Below are 14,502 nucleotides of genomic sequence, written 5' to 3' on the forward strand. Positions count from 1 at the left end.
ATCTGCGCTTAGTTTTCGGTACGATCTAATCTTCGGTCTTCATTACGACGCTCGCATTCCCCTTATCGGTAGGTAGTATTAATATACTCTTGTCGGCGTTGAGATTCTTAATGGCTTGTACCTCTTCTTTCTTCAGGTTGCAAGCTGGTGGTTTTGCTCGGTGCAGTATACTGGCTGTTTCAGTGTGTATTTCCTCTGCCCATTCACAAGGAAGGGTCCGAATGGCTGCTTCGGTGTTGGCAATGATGTCCTCCATAGGTATAGTTCTCGGGATGATAGCGAAATTCCCTCCTTTTTGAAGAACAGACACTTCCTCTTCGGTCAATTGTCGTTCAGTGAGGTTGACCACTGTGTGTGACATGTCGGGAATCGCCTTGTCTGTCTGAGTCCAGCATCTTTCAAACTTTTTCTTCTGTCGCTCGGTGCAGCGCTCGAGTTAGTTCTGCATGCTCCTGTGAGTGATGCTGTCGATCTTGTCCCAGTCGTCTCGATGCATTCTGCTACTTAGTTGATACAAAATGTCCAGAAGTTCCTGATCCGTTCTTGCCAAGTCTCTCCGTGTTGTATGTATTCGCTCACGAAGAAAAGCTTGCGAGGTGCCTGGGCTAGCAGTGTATTTAACACTAAATGCTTCTAGAATCTACATATGTAAATGATGCTCTAAGCCCCCCCTATTCTAAGTCCGACTTTTGCTGTTGCACATGGATTAAAAAGAAACGCGAACTGACTGTAATCGACCCTGCAAGTGGAGTAGAAAAGAGTTTGGCACCTGCAATAATTTCATTTGGTAAATAAGTTAAATAAAGGAAAGTTTCATTAACGTAGTGAGAAATGATAGGGTTGCTCTACCGATTAACAGAATGAAAGTTCTGTCCAAAATAACAATATGATTTATTATAACTCAAAATAATATACAAAAACACATGAAACATTTACAATACATCAAATTGGCTCAAATTGGACACTCAAATAAATGCTGTGAAGGTGAAGTTGTCCCTAAACTAGATTGTGACATTTATGACGAAGTGGTATGTGGAGCCAATTCCTTGCAACTCAAGTCTTAAGAGAGACACACAGCCAACCCAGCATTAATTGCTGCTACATTAGTGAGAACTCAGACAATGAACACCCAAGACAGATCAAAGTTAGAAAAGACAAACAGGTGTGCTCTGCTGAGCTCGGATTACCACCTAGCAAAATTGCCTGCTTTGCTGGTGCTGCGGACGTACATTACCAAGCTGTCTTCTTAACTGCACGGACACGATCTGGCATACCGGGAGCAATGGCTGGTTGCTTCGACGTCCCGTCGTGGTGATGATAATGTCGCGAGCATAGCCCGAAACAAATTATCCTGGCCTGGTTGTTCCAGACTAAAGACTTCCTAGCAATACAAAAGCGCCTCTGAGGGAGACGAAGAAGGCTCGCCACACAACCACTGACGGTACAGTGATTGATTTTAACAAGCGAAGTCACACAGTAACTCCGATACAGTGAACTTTAGCCAAAACTGCTCAAGACAGACAACATAGGCCTCTTGTTCGCAGAACGCTCAATTGCCAACTGTACTCGGAAAGTTACATTGAAGTCGGAACTTCAGCAACTTCGTCAAACAGTTACAATTAAATAAAAGTATATTAGACAGCCAACGGAAGGCAGGCTGACCAGAGCAGCGAGAGCTCAGTCTTGTAACTTACACCGACCGAAAGGGGAGAGCCAACTCCCCACAAGAACACCCGTACAAACCGAACACAGAACATTCCCACCCCCACGACAGTGGCCGTGGTTAACCGTTCCAATCAGCAACTCGAAAACCGACGGAAAATTCCACTCTATTGCCAGAGCACTGCCATTCCTCCAATGGAGATTCTTGGCGCCAATTTCTGCGCCGATTTTGCTACGTCACGGAGCTATGCCCTGAGCAAGACAATCACAGTTACGATTTTGCAGAAAGCGCGGGAATTTGCCCGCCAAAACTGCGTGGGTACACAAGTCATTCCCACGCCTCGCTGGTAACCCGCCAGAAAGTGTTTTCACTAAGTTTCTGCGAAGTAACGGAACCTCTAGCCCATCTGCTACTTCAGGCCCCTGCGAGCGTGTCTCCGCCTCTATTCTACAATGTCGGCATCTGGAAAGCATTCACTCGACTCCCGCACACCCATCGGCTTACCCTTTCAAGATCAGCATACCCCAACTGTCACCGGACCACCCGGGTGACAAGAGACGCTGCTTGGGAAGTCCGCGTGTGAAGGAATAGCAACTTTTCACCGCATGCAATTAGAGAGGAAAATCGTAAGATAGAAATATGAGAGGGGGCTTCTTCCCCCTCTCATAGCCCCTACACCATTTCAGATTGTAATTGGTGAGCGGTTGGCTCACTTAGGAGCAAGGTAGTGAGTCAATCGCCCAAGAACAATCTTGCAAACTAACTCCACATGCCGCACTCTATAAAAAAAATCACTGCAACTGAAAAATGCAGCTCATAGAGGCAGGATTATTTATGACGTAGCCAACTTCACCTTCTTAATATGGAACTCTAACACTCACATCACACATCCATACCCAGGGAGCCCCTTCCAAACACCGATTCACACAGACATTCACGCTCTAAATACGGCCCGGGCACGTGAGCCAAATATGGGGCAGTTTATTCTTTACAATCAGAGTTGGAGTGCTCTGCAATTAAATGCCCAAGATGTTACAACAATTTCAATCATTAAACTAACCTGAACTCAATCACACACAATAATATTTAAGTTAACAATCTCTTTGTGAGCTTTCAGAATCTAATTACAACCTCCAATTCATTCTGTCTCCCTGCAGCGAGAATAACCTTTACAAAATGTTCCCTGAACTGATGGTCTGTTCACAATGACAGTGGTGGTATCTGCTTCAGTTTATGGGGACTTCAGGCACACTGTTTGCATACACACAACAAAAAAAGTTCAGAATACAATAAAAACATGGTGTAGAGAACAATACAGTAATTTGTAATTTGTGCGCCCTACTCTATCACTTGCATAAGAATTACAGTGCAAATTCACAAACACATACAAGGTATAACATACATTACAAAAACAACACTAGAGAAAGAAATTTAAGAAGAAAAAACAAGGTTCATGGGGTGTCAAGTTGTGCTTGCACATTGCACAATGTTCATGACTGTGCTGAGAATGAGGCACTAAATCACATTGCTGGAAATATTCGAAGCACTACACAAATTCGTTAGTTTCTCTGAGGGGGTTGGTATGTTGAGTCATATGCATTGATGCACATGGTTCCATGTCTTAAGCATCGGAGGGGGTCTTTTGGGATGGGGCCACAGTACTGACATCACATAGGGCTAAACGTTGGCTGTTGTTGCTACGTTGTTGCAACAGCAATAGGGTGTGCTGAAGCATCTGCAGTACGCTGTTGAGATTGCAGCAAGACCCACGCATATGATCACGGCAGTACAGTAGGAAGACATAGTGATAGGCTCTCCTCACATCGATTAATTGTCTCTGGGGTCTACTAGTTGGGATACATCACTAGTCCAGATCTCTTCTCTCCCTGGACAGTACTTTACATTTCCCAATATTGCAGTTCGACGTGGGATGATGGCACGTGGGGTGACTCCACAAGTGTGTGAGGTCATCCAGACAGGATCGAACTAGGAGCGACGATTGCTACAACTGCTCTCTACGTGAGAGGAGAAGTTAGAAATGAGACAATTCATTTGTTAGAGTTTGTGGCATGATACTGCTTTGTGTATGCAGATCGGCCAATGCTAGTAAGTTGTAAAAACTCTAACAGGTGAGTATATAGCGTCCCTTTCTGTCCTGAGGCACATGAGGCGCACCTTATGTAATCTTCGTGTACTCACGACAACGTGGTCTGCCGCAGGGAATCCCTCCAAACGGCTGCCGCGTTCGGAGAGCTAGCTGGCTGTTGCGTGTTGATCGCGTGTCGGTGTCAACGGCCAGCCACACTTTCGCTTGTGGCCCGGCGAGGGCTGCCTGCCGCCTAATCCCTCAGGTATACGGCCCGGTGACTGACAGCTTGTAGGACCAGACGCTCCCGTGCCCTTCTCGTCAGGTGGCGCGCTGACGCTCCCCTTCTTGCAGGTAGCCGATGACCTCTTGTTTTTGCTCCGCCTGGCCTCTGCATTGTCACGATTCCTGTCATCTGCACAGTTCTGACAAAAATCTTATGCCTAACTTTTTCCCATGACCTTCTATGTTATAATAAATTTAAATAACGATACATTGATGGTCTGTCATTTCAGACACTCTTATTTTAATTTTATAGTTATCAATCTATGGCTATCATTATAACAAAATCTTGGTGTATCTAATCTAGACATGGAAATAATCTATCTTGATATTTGTGTAGAGACCGATCTCACTACTGTACATGGTGTGTGATGCTATACTGGATGAACAACTAAATGTGCGGGCCCATACTAATATTACTATTAATTATATAGATCGACAGTAGACATGCTCAAGAATTAACTACCATTTGTCAACGACCTACATTCTAAGTCTTTTGATTAAATTATGTTGTTATGCAGGTCGAAGTTTTACTGTGCTATAAAGAACATGCAACTATTCTACTTTCGCTCGCCCGTCGTCCCTCCATCTCGGGTCTGTGGTTTGGTGACCTGAAAAATAGCATCCCAACAGGCGCACGCCAAACACTTGTGGTAGAAAACCACCACAATATTAAGGATCTAGTTATTGTTAAATCCTAAAGTTTAACTTATCCTAGTATATGGTACTCCCTCTCTCTCTCTTTTATTTTTTTATTTATTTATTTATTTTTTTACCTTATCAACCCTCTTACATAATTCCTGTTACGCTGAGATGTCTCGCTGCTCGCAGCTATTGAGGACAGTGATGTGCGCGCCGTACGACATGGCCTCTGAGTTCTCACTATGCCTCACTGAAACTCCAGAGACTGGGTTAGCCATGGCTATACAAGACAATAAATTTATAGTTGCAACTTCTTTTTCTATCCGATGCGGTTTTCGCGATCAAAGCGCCCCTTTCCAGAGACAACGTAATATGACCAAGCCAGGACTGGTTCCTGTTGAGGATTCCGTCGCCCACCACACACCAGCTACACAGTATTTCACCAATATCCAAGTATAATTCCTTGGTTATTCATCTGTGACAGTCACAAGCAGCACGCTAAATCCCCAACCAGCACATTGGCATGGTAGGCTTTATGCCCGCATTTCTACCGTCTAGGGCACCATTGGAGTCAAACGCTCACAGGTTCACACCGACTTACAAGACAACGACGCTGGCGCATCACTGTAAAAACTATACTGCCCATATTCATCCTCGAAATTACGCAATATACCACAATCTTGTAGTGCTCTGACGCGTGCCTGCAAGCATTGGTATGAACGTCTCACGAACTGGTTGTGGCCGCTATGGTGCGTATTACGACTTCTTAGAACGCTTCTAAGAGCACGTTCTTGTATGCGCCCGTTTGTGCGACATCTCCTCACTCATCATTATCCCTCAACATGGACACCAGACAGGAAAGGACGAAAACATTGCTCATGGAAAGGTAGTGTCTCCTACTCCATCTACATTGGAAGTCGCGAACTTAAACAAAAAAGGATAGCAGCAGTAAATTCTTATGCGAGAAAACGCAGCGTGTTGATACTTTAGCAATCTTAATCTATTAATGCAACGATTATTGTTCCCCGAAGAAAGGTTCATATATTTGCCTATTCTACTATGCACAACACTTACACTACTACTACAGCAAGGTTCATGTATTTGCCCATTCTACTATGTACACCACTTACACTACTAGTATTCCACGAACTCCTTTATGTGAGAGATGTGGTGGAGTCCTACGGACTTTTTTCCTTTCAGCGTCTCCAATTCATAAGCATTGTGGTGAGCTGCTCTCCTTATACGGTACGGGCCGTTGTAAACAGAATTGAATTTTTGGCATTTCATTTTTTGTTTGTTAGAGAGTCGGAAAGACTTCACGAGTACCCTTTGTCCAATTTGGAAGTGTCGTAGACGAGCTCCCATGTCGGCACGTCTCTTCCTGACCTCTGCTGTAGCCCGTATCCTCTTGAGAGCCAAATCCACTATGGCTCGGTGCTGCGTTCGCGCCCTTGGTGAGAAGTTTACGACTTCGGTTATCAAGTCCTTAGGAATCCGGTTTTTCAGTACTGTAATGGGTGCCAATTTTGTTATCCCATGGGGTGCCTCATTGATCACCTCCTGGAAGTCTTTAAGGAAAACGTCCCATGTCGTGTGCTGTTTGTTACAGTACAACAAGCACAAGTTTCCGAGTTCCTTAATAACCCATTCTGCAGCATTCGAGCTCGGATGGTGCGAAGATATAAAAATAGGATCCATTTTACATCGACGCAACGTCTCCCTCCATGTTTTTGACTTAAACTGTGGCCCGTTATCAGAAATAATTCTACTCACATGACCAACCTGTGGTAGGAAATCCCGGATTAGGGCTCGTGATACAGTTCGTCCTGTCGCCCTCTTCAGTGGCGTAAAGGTAACGTATTTGGACGTTAGTTCAACAAACGCTAATACGTAAGTATATCCTCTTCTTGTTCTTGGCAAAGGCCCCATCAAATCTGTTGCCGCTAATTGTCTTAATTTAGTCGGTACGATTGGGTACAATGGTGCCTGCATGCTCACAGTGTTGTGCTTAGCCTTTTGGCAGTCTTTACACACCGACAGTACCCTCCGAATTCGACGCTCCATGTATCGAAAGTAACACATGGTCCTTAGCTTGAGATTGCACTTGCGTGGTCCGAAGTGTCGATAGCTGAGGTGAGTATGCCATATAACCTTGTTTATTAGGTGTTCAGGGATGCATATCCCCCATTCAGTGTCATTGGCATAATTTCGGTGGAAAATTATGCCTTTCCGCAAGAGGTAGAACTGCCTGACGGTGGCGCGTCTTCTGTCTATCCATTTCTGTTTCAATAACACTAGGGCAGGGTCCTTGTCTTGCTCCTTCTTGATGTCCTGCATACTACAGGTAATAAAATTTTCAAAGGCTACTTTCTGCATATAGAAAAGGCAGTAATGATTTTCCTCCAGATCTTCTTCCATGTTGTGCTCAAAACCGATCGGTGACCGTGATAAGGCGCCTGCAATAATGTTCTGACTGCCGGGGATATATTCTATCGAAAAATTGTATTGCTGCAGATATGATGCCCACCTAATGAGCCGCCTGTGATTAAGCTTTGCAGTCAACAGGAACTCGAGTGCCTTGTGGTCAGTGTAGACCCTCGTCTTGCGACCAAACAGAAGGTATCTGAATTTTTCAAACGCCCATACAATAGCCAGCGCCTCTAACTCGGTTACTGAGTAATTCCTCTCACTCTTGGCTAGTACTCTGCTACCAAACGCAATTGTCTTCCACACCCTGTTTCTTTCATGTACATAGTCTTGGAACACCATGACACCCAGACCTGAGTATGAACTGTCCGTGACTATGCAAAGCTCTTCTGCTAAATTAGGGTGTGAGAGGATAGGTGCTTGTAATAATGCGAATTTTAATGCTTTCCATTTGGATTCGGCCGCCTCACCCCATTCCCAAGGAATCTTCTTCCCTGTAAGTTGATGCAACCTAGGACTGTTGTGCTTCACTACAGCCAGAACTTCCGTGTCGGCGAATTTTATTACGTGGTCGGTCTCATTCAGTGCGTGGTCTGCCACGGCCTATTTCTCCACCTGCCCCAACCTGCAATGTCACTTATGCTCTTTGATCCTGGTGTTAATTGATCGTCCAGTCATTCCGACATAAACTTTACCGCATGTGCATGGTATACGATATATTCCCGACATTGCAAGTGGGTCTCTTTTCCCCTTCGCCGATCTAAGACAGTCTTTGATCTTCCTTGTCGGTTAGATAATCGTCTTTGCGCAATATACGGCCGGTTCTGTCCGTCACTCTGGGAATATATGGCAGAAAGGCCGTACCCGACATTTCTTTTTCTGGTTCCCTACTTCGCCGAGTGTTTGGCTCTGTTACGCTTCTAATATAATTTGTGGAGTACCCATTGCTCCTCAGGACAGTTTCGAGGTGTTGCATTTCTCGTTTGAGGTGTTGCGGCTCACATATTCGTCCTGCTCTAGTATCAACGAGCATAAGCGACATTGCAGGTTGGGGCAGGTGGAGAAATCGGCCGTGGCAGAGCACGCAGTGAATGAGACCGACCACGTAACAAAATTCGCCGACACTGAAGTTCTGGCTGTAGAGAAGCACTATCACACGCGCTTGTTCAGAGAAACTGTAGAAATACATAAGCACGCGAACAGTTTGAATAAGAAAGAGGAATGCCTTAAGGTAAACGGATCCTGGCTTCCCGTACTGCAGCGAACGATCGTCGCAGGTAGCAAGAGGAGAACCGCACCTGAAATGACCGCGGAGAAGCCCTCGGACGTTGGCGCGCCAGGCACATATAGTCTGCGGCCGCGAGCTCGGCTCCAGTTCACCACCGGCAATGGAGGGTGAAACTTTGACAATGCCAGCCACTCGTGCTGGCGAAACGTCAGAAAAACCATTAGATGAACGTCGGCCGAAGAACCCGAGACAGAAGCCAATAGGCAGTTTGTCAACAAGTGGCCACGAAAGCCTTAACAATTTTGAATTCTATAAAGGTCAGTCAAGCTGGGCAATATGTACCATTGTTGTTGTTGTTGTGTTCTTCAGTTCTGAGACTGGTTTGACGCAGCTCTCCATGCTACTCTATCCTGTGCAAGTTTCTTCATCTCCCAGTACCTACTGCAACCTACATCCCTCTGAATCAGCTTAGGGTATTCATCTCTTGGTCTCCCTCTACGATTTTTACCCTCCACGCTGCCCTCCAATACTAAATTGGTGATCCCTTGATGCCTCAGAACATGTCCTACCGACCGATCCCTTCTTATAGTAAAATTGTGCCACAAACTCCTCTTCTCCCCAATTCTATTCAATACCTCCTCATTAGTTATGTGATCTACCCATCTAATCTTCAGCATTTTTCTGTAGCACCACATTTCGAAAGCTTCAATTCTCTTCTTGTCCAAACTATTTATCGTCCATGTTTCACTTCCATACATGGCTACACTTCATACAAATACTTTCAGAAACGACTTCCTGCCACTTAAATCTATACTCGATGTTAACAAATTTCTCTTCTTTAGAAACGCTTTTGTTGCCATTGCCAGTCTACATTTTATATCCTTGTTTCTTCGACCATCATCAGTTATTTTGCTCCCCAAACAGCAAAACTCATTTACTACTTTAAGTGTCTCATCTCCTAATCTAATTACCTGAGCATGACCCGATTTAATTCGACTACTTTCTTGAGCCTCGTTTTGCTTTTGTTGATGTTCATCTTATATCCTCCCTTCAAGACATTATCCATTCCGTTCAACTGCTCTTCCAAGTCGTTTGCTGTCTCTGACAGAATTACAACGTCATCGACGAATCTCAGAGTTTTATTTCTTCTCCATGGATTTCAATACTTACGCCGAATTTTTCTTTTGTTTCCTTCTCTGCTTGCTTAATATACAGATTGAATAACATCGATGAGAGGCTTCAACCCTGTCTCACTCCCTTCCCTTTCATGTCCCTCGACTCTTGTAACTGCCATCTGGTTTCTGTACAAATTGTAAATAGCCTTTCGCTCCCCGTATTTTACCACTGCCACCTTTAGAATTTGAAAGAGAGTATTCCAGTCAACATTGTCAAAAGCTTTCTCTAAGTTTACAAATACTAGACCGTAGGTTTGCCTTTCCTTAATCTAGCTTCTAAGATAAGTCGTAGGGTCAATATTGCCTCACGTGTTCCAATATTTCTACGGAATCCAAACTGATCTTCCCCGAGGTCGGCTTCTATCAGTTTTTCCATTCGTCTGTAAATAATTCGCGTTAGTATTTTGCAGCTGTGGCTTATTAAACTGATAGTTCGGTAATTTTCACATCTGTCAACACCTGCTTTCTTTGGGATTGGAATTATTATATTCTTCTTGAAGTCTGAGGGTATTTCGCCTGTCTCGTACATCTTGGTCACCAGATGGTAGAGTTTTGTCAGGACTGGCTCTCCCAAGGCTATCCGTAGTTCTAATGTAATGTTGTCTACTCCCGGGGCCTTGTTTCCACTTAGATCTTTCAGTGTTCTGTCAAACTCTTCACGCAGCATCATATCTCCCATTTCATCTTCATGTACATCCTCTTCCATTTCCATAATACTGTTTTCAAGTACATCGCCCTTGTATAGACCCTCTATATACTCCTTCCACCTTTCTGCTTTCCCTTCTTTGCTTAGAACTGGGATTCCATCTGAACTCTTGATATTCATATAAGTGGTTCTCTTTTCTCCAAACGTCTCTTTAATTTTCCTGTAGGCAGTATCTATCTTACCGCTAGTGAGATAAGCCTCTACATCCTTACATTTGTCCTGTAGCCAACCCTGCTTAGCCATTTTGCACTTACTGTCGATCTGATTTTTGAGACGTTTGTATTCCTTTTTGCCTGCTTCATTTACTGCATTTTTATATTTTCTCCTTTCATTAATTAAATTCAATATTTCTTCTGTTGCCCAAGAATTTCTACTAGCTCTCGTCTTTTTACTTACTTGATCCTCTGCTGCTTTCACTACTTCATCCCTCAAAGCTACCCATTCTTCTTCTACTGTATTTCTTTCCCCGATTCCTGTCAATTGTTCCCTTATGCTCTCCCTGAAACTCTGTACAACCTCTGGTTTACTCTGTTTATCCAAGTCCCATCTTCTTGAATTACCACCTTTTTGCAGTTTCTTCAGTTTTAATCTACAGTTCACAACCAATAGATTGTGGTCAGAGTCCACATCTCCCCCTGGAAATGTCTTACAATTTAAAACCTGGTTCCTAAATCTCTGTCTTACCATTATATAATCTAGCTGATACCTTCTAGTATCTCAAGGATTCTTCCATGTATACGGAACACCACAGAAGTTGGAAACTTAGAAAAGGAGATTCTACTTTTGCAGGCCATTTGCTTAAAGAAGGCCATAGTTAACAAGGTGAAACGTGAAGTACTGCATCACATCCATAAAGGAAGGAAGATGAACTATCTTGAAATTATGAAAATTAAAAAACTTATGTCCATCAGCCCAAGCTTAGTACTTAATGACCAGATATTTTTCCCTTAATTGCCATTTCTAACTGCAGATACTACTCATAATCCCATCCAGGCCGTGTTGTAAATTAACCCTCTTACTCACACGTTACATTTTCCTTTATTTCAGATACTATAATTGTTATATCCTAGCCAGTAATGCCACCCGAGCCCGCTGCCAAAAAGGTTGGCAGCATCAAAGTCCGGACGCCGTCCGCATAAGCAGCGCCAACGAGACAGGAAATCGCCGCAAGTCTGCGCGCGCCACCGCTGGCTTCTGGTTTCTTAAGCGCTGGAGTCGCGAGCGCTAGGACAGTTCTGTATTCGCCGCTCAGTTGTATACTCGCCACCGAATTGTGTACTAGCTAGTCAGTTGTGTGTTCATCGCAGCAGAGTTGTTGTTTGTCGTCAGCCGACGCTGACCTAGCCGCTCCGACTCGAACTAGACAGATTTCTGTAGACACGGAGTTCACTACTGTGTTTCTGTATCTTCGTTAATAAAGATAAGTACCGACTTTTATTTAATCAGAGTGTTTGGGTTTTCATCTTTCTGTTCACTGTTCCAGCGGACCGGTCGGCCCGCTATTAAAAGTGTGGCGGTGACTTCGTAAGCCGTTTCTACAGCGAATTGCTTGTCGCTACGAACGCCACCACAAAACTGGCGACGAGGGCTTCCGAACTCGTGTGCAGGGCTGGTTCAACTTGTTTCTGGTTATACTACTTATAGCGATAAAATTTTGGGGGCTGTTTTAATTTGTGTTCACTATGTCTGCCGAATTACAACAGTTGATCTTGTTACAGAGTCAGCAAACACAAAGTCTGGTGGAAGCAATCGCCAAACAAGCGGCTAATCCTCCAGCACAAAAGGAACAAGCACAGGCAGCACCACCTTTCCGTGCTTTTGATGCATCAAGAGAAGAATGGCGAGAATATTTCGCGCAGTTGCAGGCGCACATGACAGTCTACAAAATCACGGGTACTGAGCGGCAGCTTTATTTAATTTCCACTGCAGGCGTGGAAGTCTATCGACTGCTTTGTAAGTTGTTCCCGGAATCCAAGCCAGAAGCTTTAGACTATGACGTTGTTGTTAACAAGCTTGCTGAGTATTTCGAGTCGCGAGTTCATGTGGCAGCAGCCAGATTCAAGTTCTTCAGATTGAAGAAACTGCCACATCAATCTAATAAGCAGTGGTTAACAGATTTACGGGGCCTCACCCGTCAGTGCCGATTTAATTGTGTGTGTGGAGCTTCCTACAGTGATGTCATGTTACGAGACGCTATTACTCAAAACATTGCAGATTCTCGTATTCGTGCTGCTATCTTAAAGTTGCCTGACCCGTCATTAGAGACTGTGATGAACATCATTGAAGCCCAAGATACTTTTGACTATGCTGAGTGTGAGTTAGATCAGCCATGTATTTCTCAAATTGCCTGTGCTAAGCAAGTTATGTCACGCCCGCGGCCCCACCGGCAGTCAGACTGTAAACACTAGCCGGCCGCGTCATGTTAAACACATTCGTCAGCCGCGTGTGCAAAATGATAGAGTTAAGTCTTGCCCTAAGTGTGTTCTTGCTCATCCTCGTGAACGTTGCCCGTTAAGAAACGCGGTTTGTCACTTTTGTCAAAGGAAAGGACACATCCAAACTGTTTGTTTGCGTAAACGCAAGAACAATTCTAGTGCTGCCCAGCCCATGGATATTCATGTTCTTCAAAGCCAGCCCGCCCAGAAGGTCGCGTTTAAAGACTCTTCCACGGTTCGTGTGGGTAATAAACTTGTTCGCAATAAGCCACCCACCCAGCCCTCTGCTATGCGACCCAGGCGTAATTCAAACGCTGTAAAACGTAATGTACAGACTGCAAGTGAAGCGGGAGTTGTTGTTCCACCCGCCCAACCCACGAGTTGTCGTAAGCAGCGAACACGCGCTAAACGCGCTGATTTTGTGTCTTCCGCCTCCACTGCACCGATCCAGAGACAGTGTAATAAACTATTTGTGAAGCTACGCATCCAGGATAAGACCTTCAATTTTCAATTAGACACTGGTGCGTCTGTGACCCTCATAAATAGTGCTACGTATGCGGCTATCGGCCGCCCTAAACTTTCAGCGGCAAAACATTCTTTGGCTACTTATAGTGGAGAACAAATTCCTGTGTTAGGTGTATGTAGCGTGCCAGCCACATTCCGTGGCAATACAAAAACAGTTTCATTCACAGTGCTCCGCGCTACAGACAGTGTAAACATTTTCGGATTAGACTGTTTTGACTTGTTTGGCCTGTCTATCCAAGACAATGTGTTGCAAATTAATTCTGTTGTTGTTCCTCAAGACAGCATAACCGATTTGTGTAATCAATACAGTGACATATTTAAAGACGAACTAGGTTGTGCTGCGAACTTTGCCGCTCATATTACGTTAAAAGATAATGCTCAGCCTCGATTTCTTCGTGCTCGTCCAGTGCCTCACGCCCTCCGGGCAACTGTAGCAGATGAACTTCGTCGTTGGCAAAACAACCGTGTTATTCAACCCGTTTCAGCGAGCCAGTGGGCTTCTACCTTAGTTATTATAAAGAAACCTTCTGGCAAGTTACGTTTGTGTGCTGATCTTAAGTCGACAGTTAATCCTCAGACTGTCATTGATTCTTTTCCTTTGCCTAGACCGGACGAGCTGATGTATAAGTTAGGGGAAGCTCGTTTCTTTTCCAAAATTGATCTCCGTGAAGCATATTTGCAATTGCCCCTCGACGAGCAATCACAACAGTATTGTGTCATAAATACGTCGTTGGGGTTGTTCCGTTTTCTGCGTTTGTCTTTTGGTTGTGCGTCAGCTCCAGCTGTTTTTCAGCGTTTTTTGTCACAACTTCTGGCTAATGTGCCATCGTGTTGCAACTATTTAGACGATATTGTTGTGTCCGGTCGGACGCCTGCTGAACATTTCCGTAATTTGGAGTGTTTGTTTACAGTGTTGTCTCAGGCAGGCCTACGTTGCAACATCGATAAATGTTAATTTTTCCTTACGGAGATGGAGTATCTGGGACATGTTATTAATGCTCAAGGCATTCATCCCTCCCAGTCACATTTAGCAGCTATTCGTGATTTGCCCGCCTCTCGCAATCTGCAGGAATTGCAAGCAGTTCTTGGCAAATTGACATATTATATTAGGTTTATACCTAATGCATCACAGATTGCTGCACCGTTGCATCGTCTCCGCCGTAAGAATGTTCCGTTTGTGTGGTCAGCTGATTGCCAATCAGCCTTTCAGCAGCTTAAAGAGGCTTTATTGAATAATCGTTTTTCTGGTCCATTACGACCCTAACAAGCCTCTGGTGTTAGCTTGTGATGCCTCTTCTTTCGGCCTCGGTGCTGTGTTGTCTCACCGAGTCGG

General features: G+C 44.5%; 1 protein-coding gene across 1 annotated transcript in view; it reads left to right on the plus strand.

Annotated features, from left to right (window-relative positions):
- The first annotated feature begins 12,816 nt into the window (after positions 1-12,816).
- LOC124556080 (proline-rich protein 2-like) overlaps positions 12,817-14,502 on the plus strand; it is a 51,409-nt gene continuing 49,723 nt past the window's right edge. Inside the window, exon 1 of the mRNA XM_047130107.1 lies at positions 12,817-12,889. Within this exon, the coding sequence (XP_046986063.1) occupies positions 12,817-12,889 (73 nt within the window). The remainder of the gene's footprint in view (positions 12,890-14,502) is intronic.

The sequence above is a fragment of the Schistocerca americana genome, chromosome X (assembly GCF_021461395.2).
Source record: "Schistocerca americana isolate TAMUIC-IGC-003095 chromosome X, iqSchAmer2.1, whole genome shotgun sequence".
Lineage (NCBI taxonomy): Eukaryota > Metazoa > Arthropoda > Insecta > Orthoptera > Acrididae > Schistocerca > Schistocerca americana.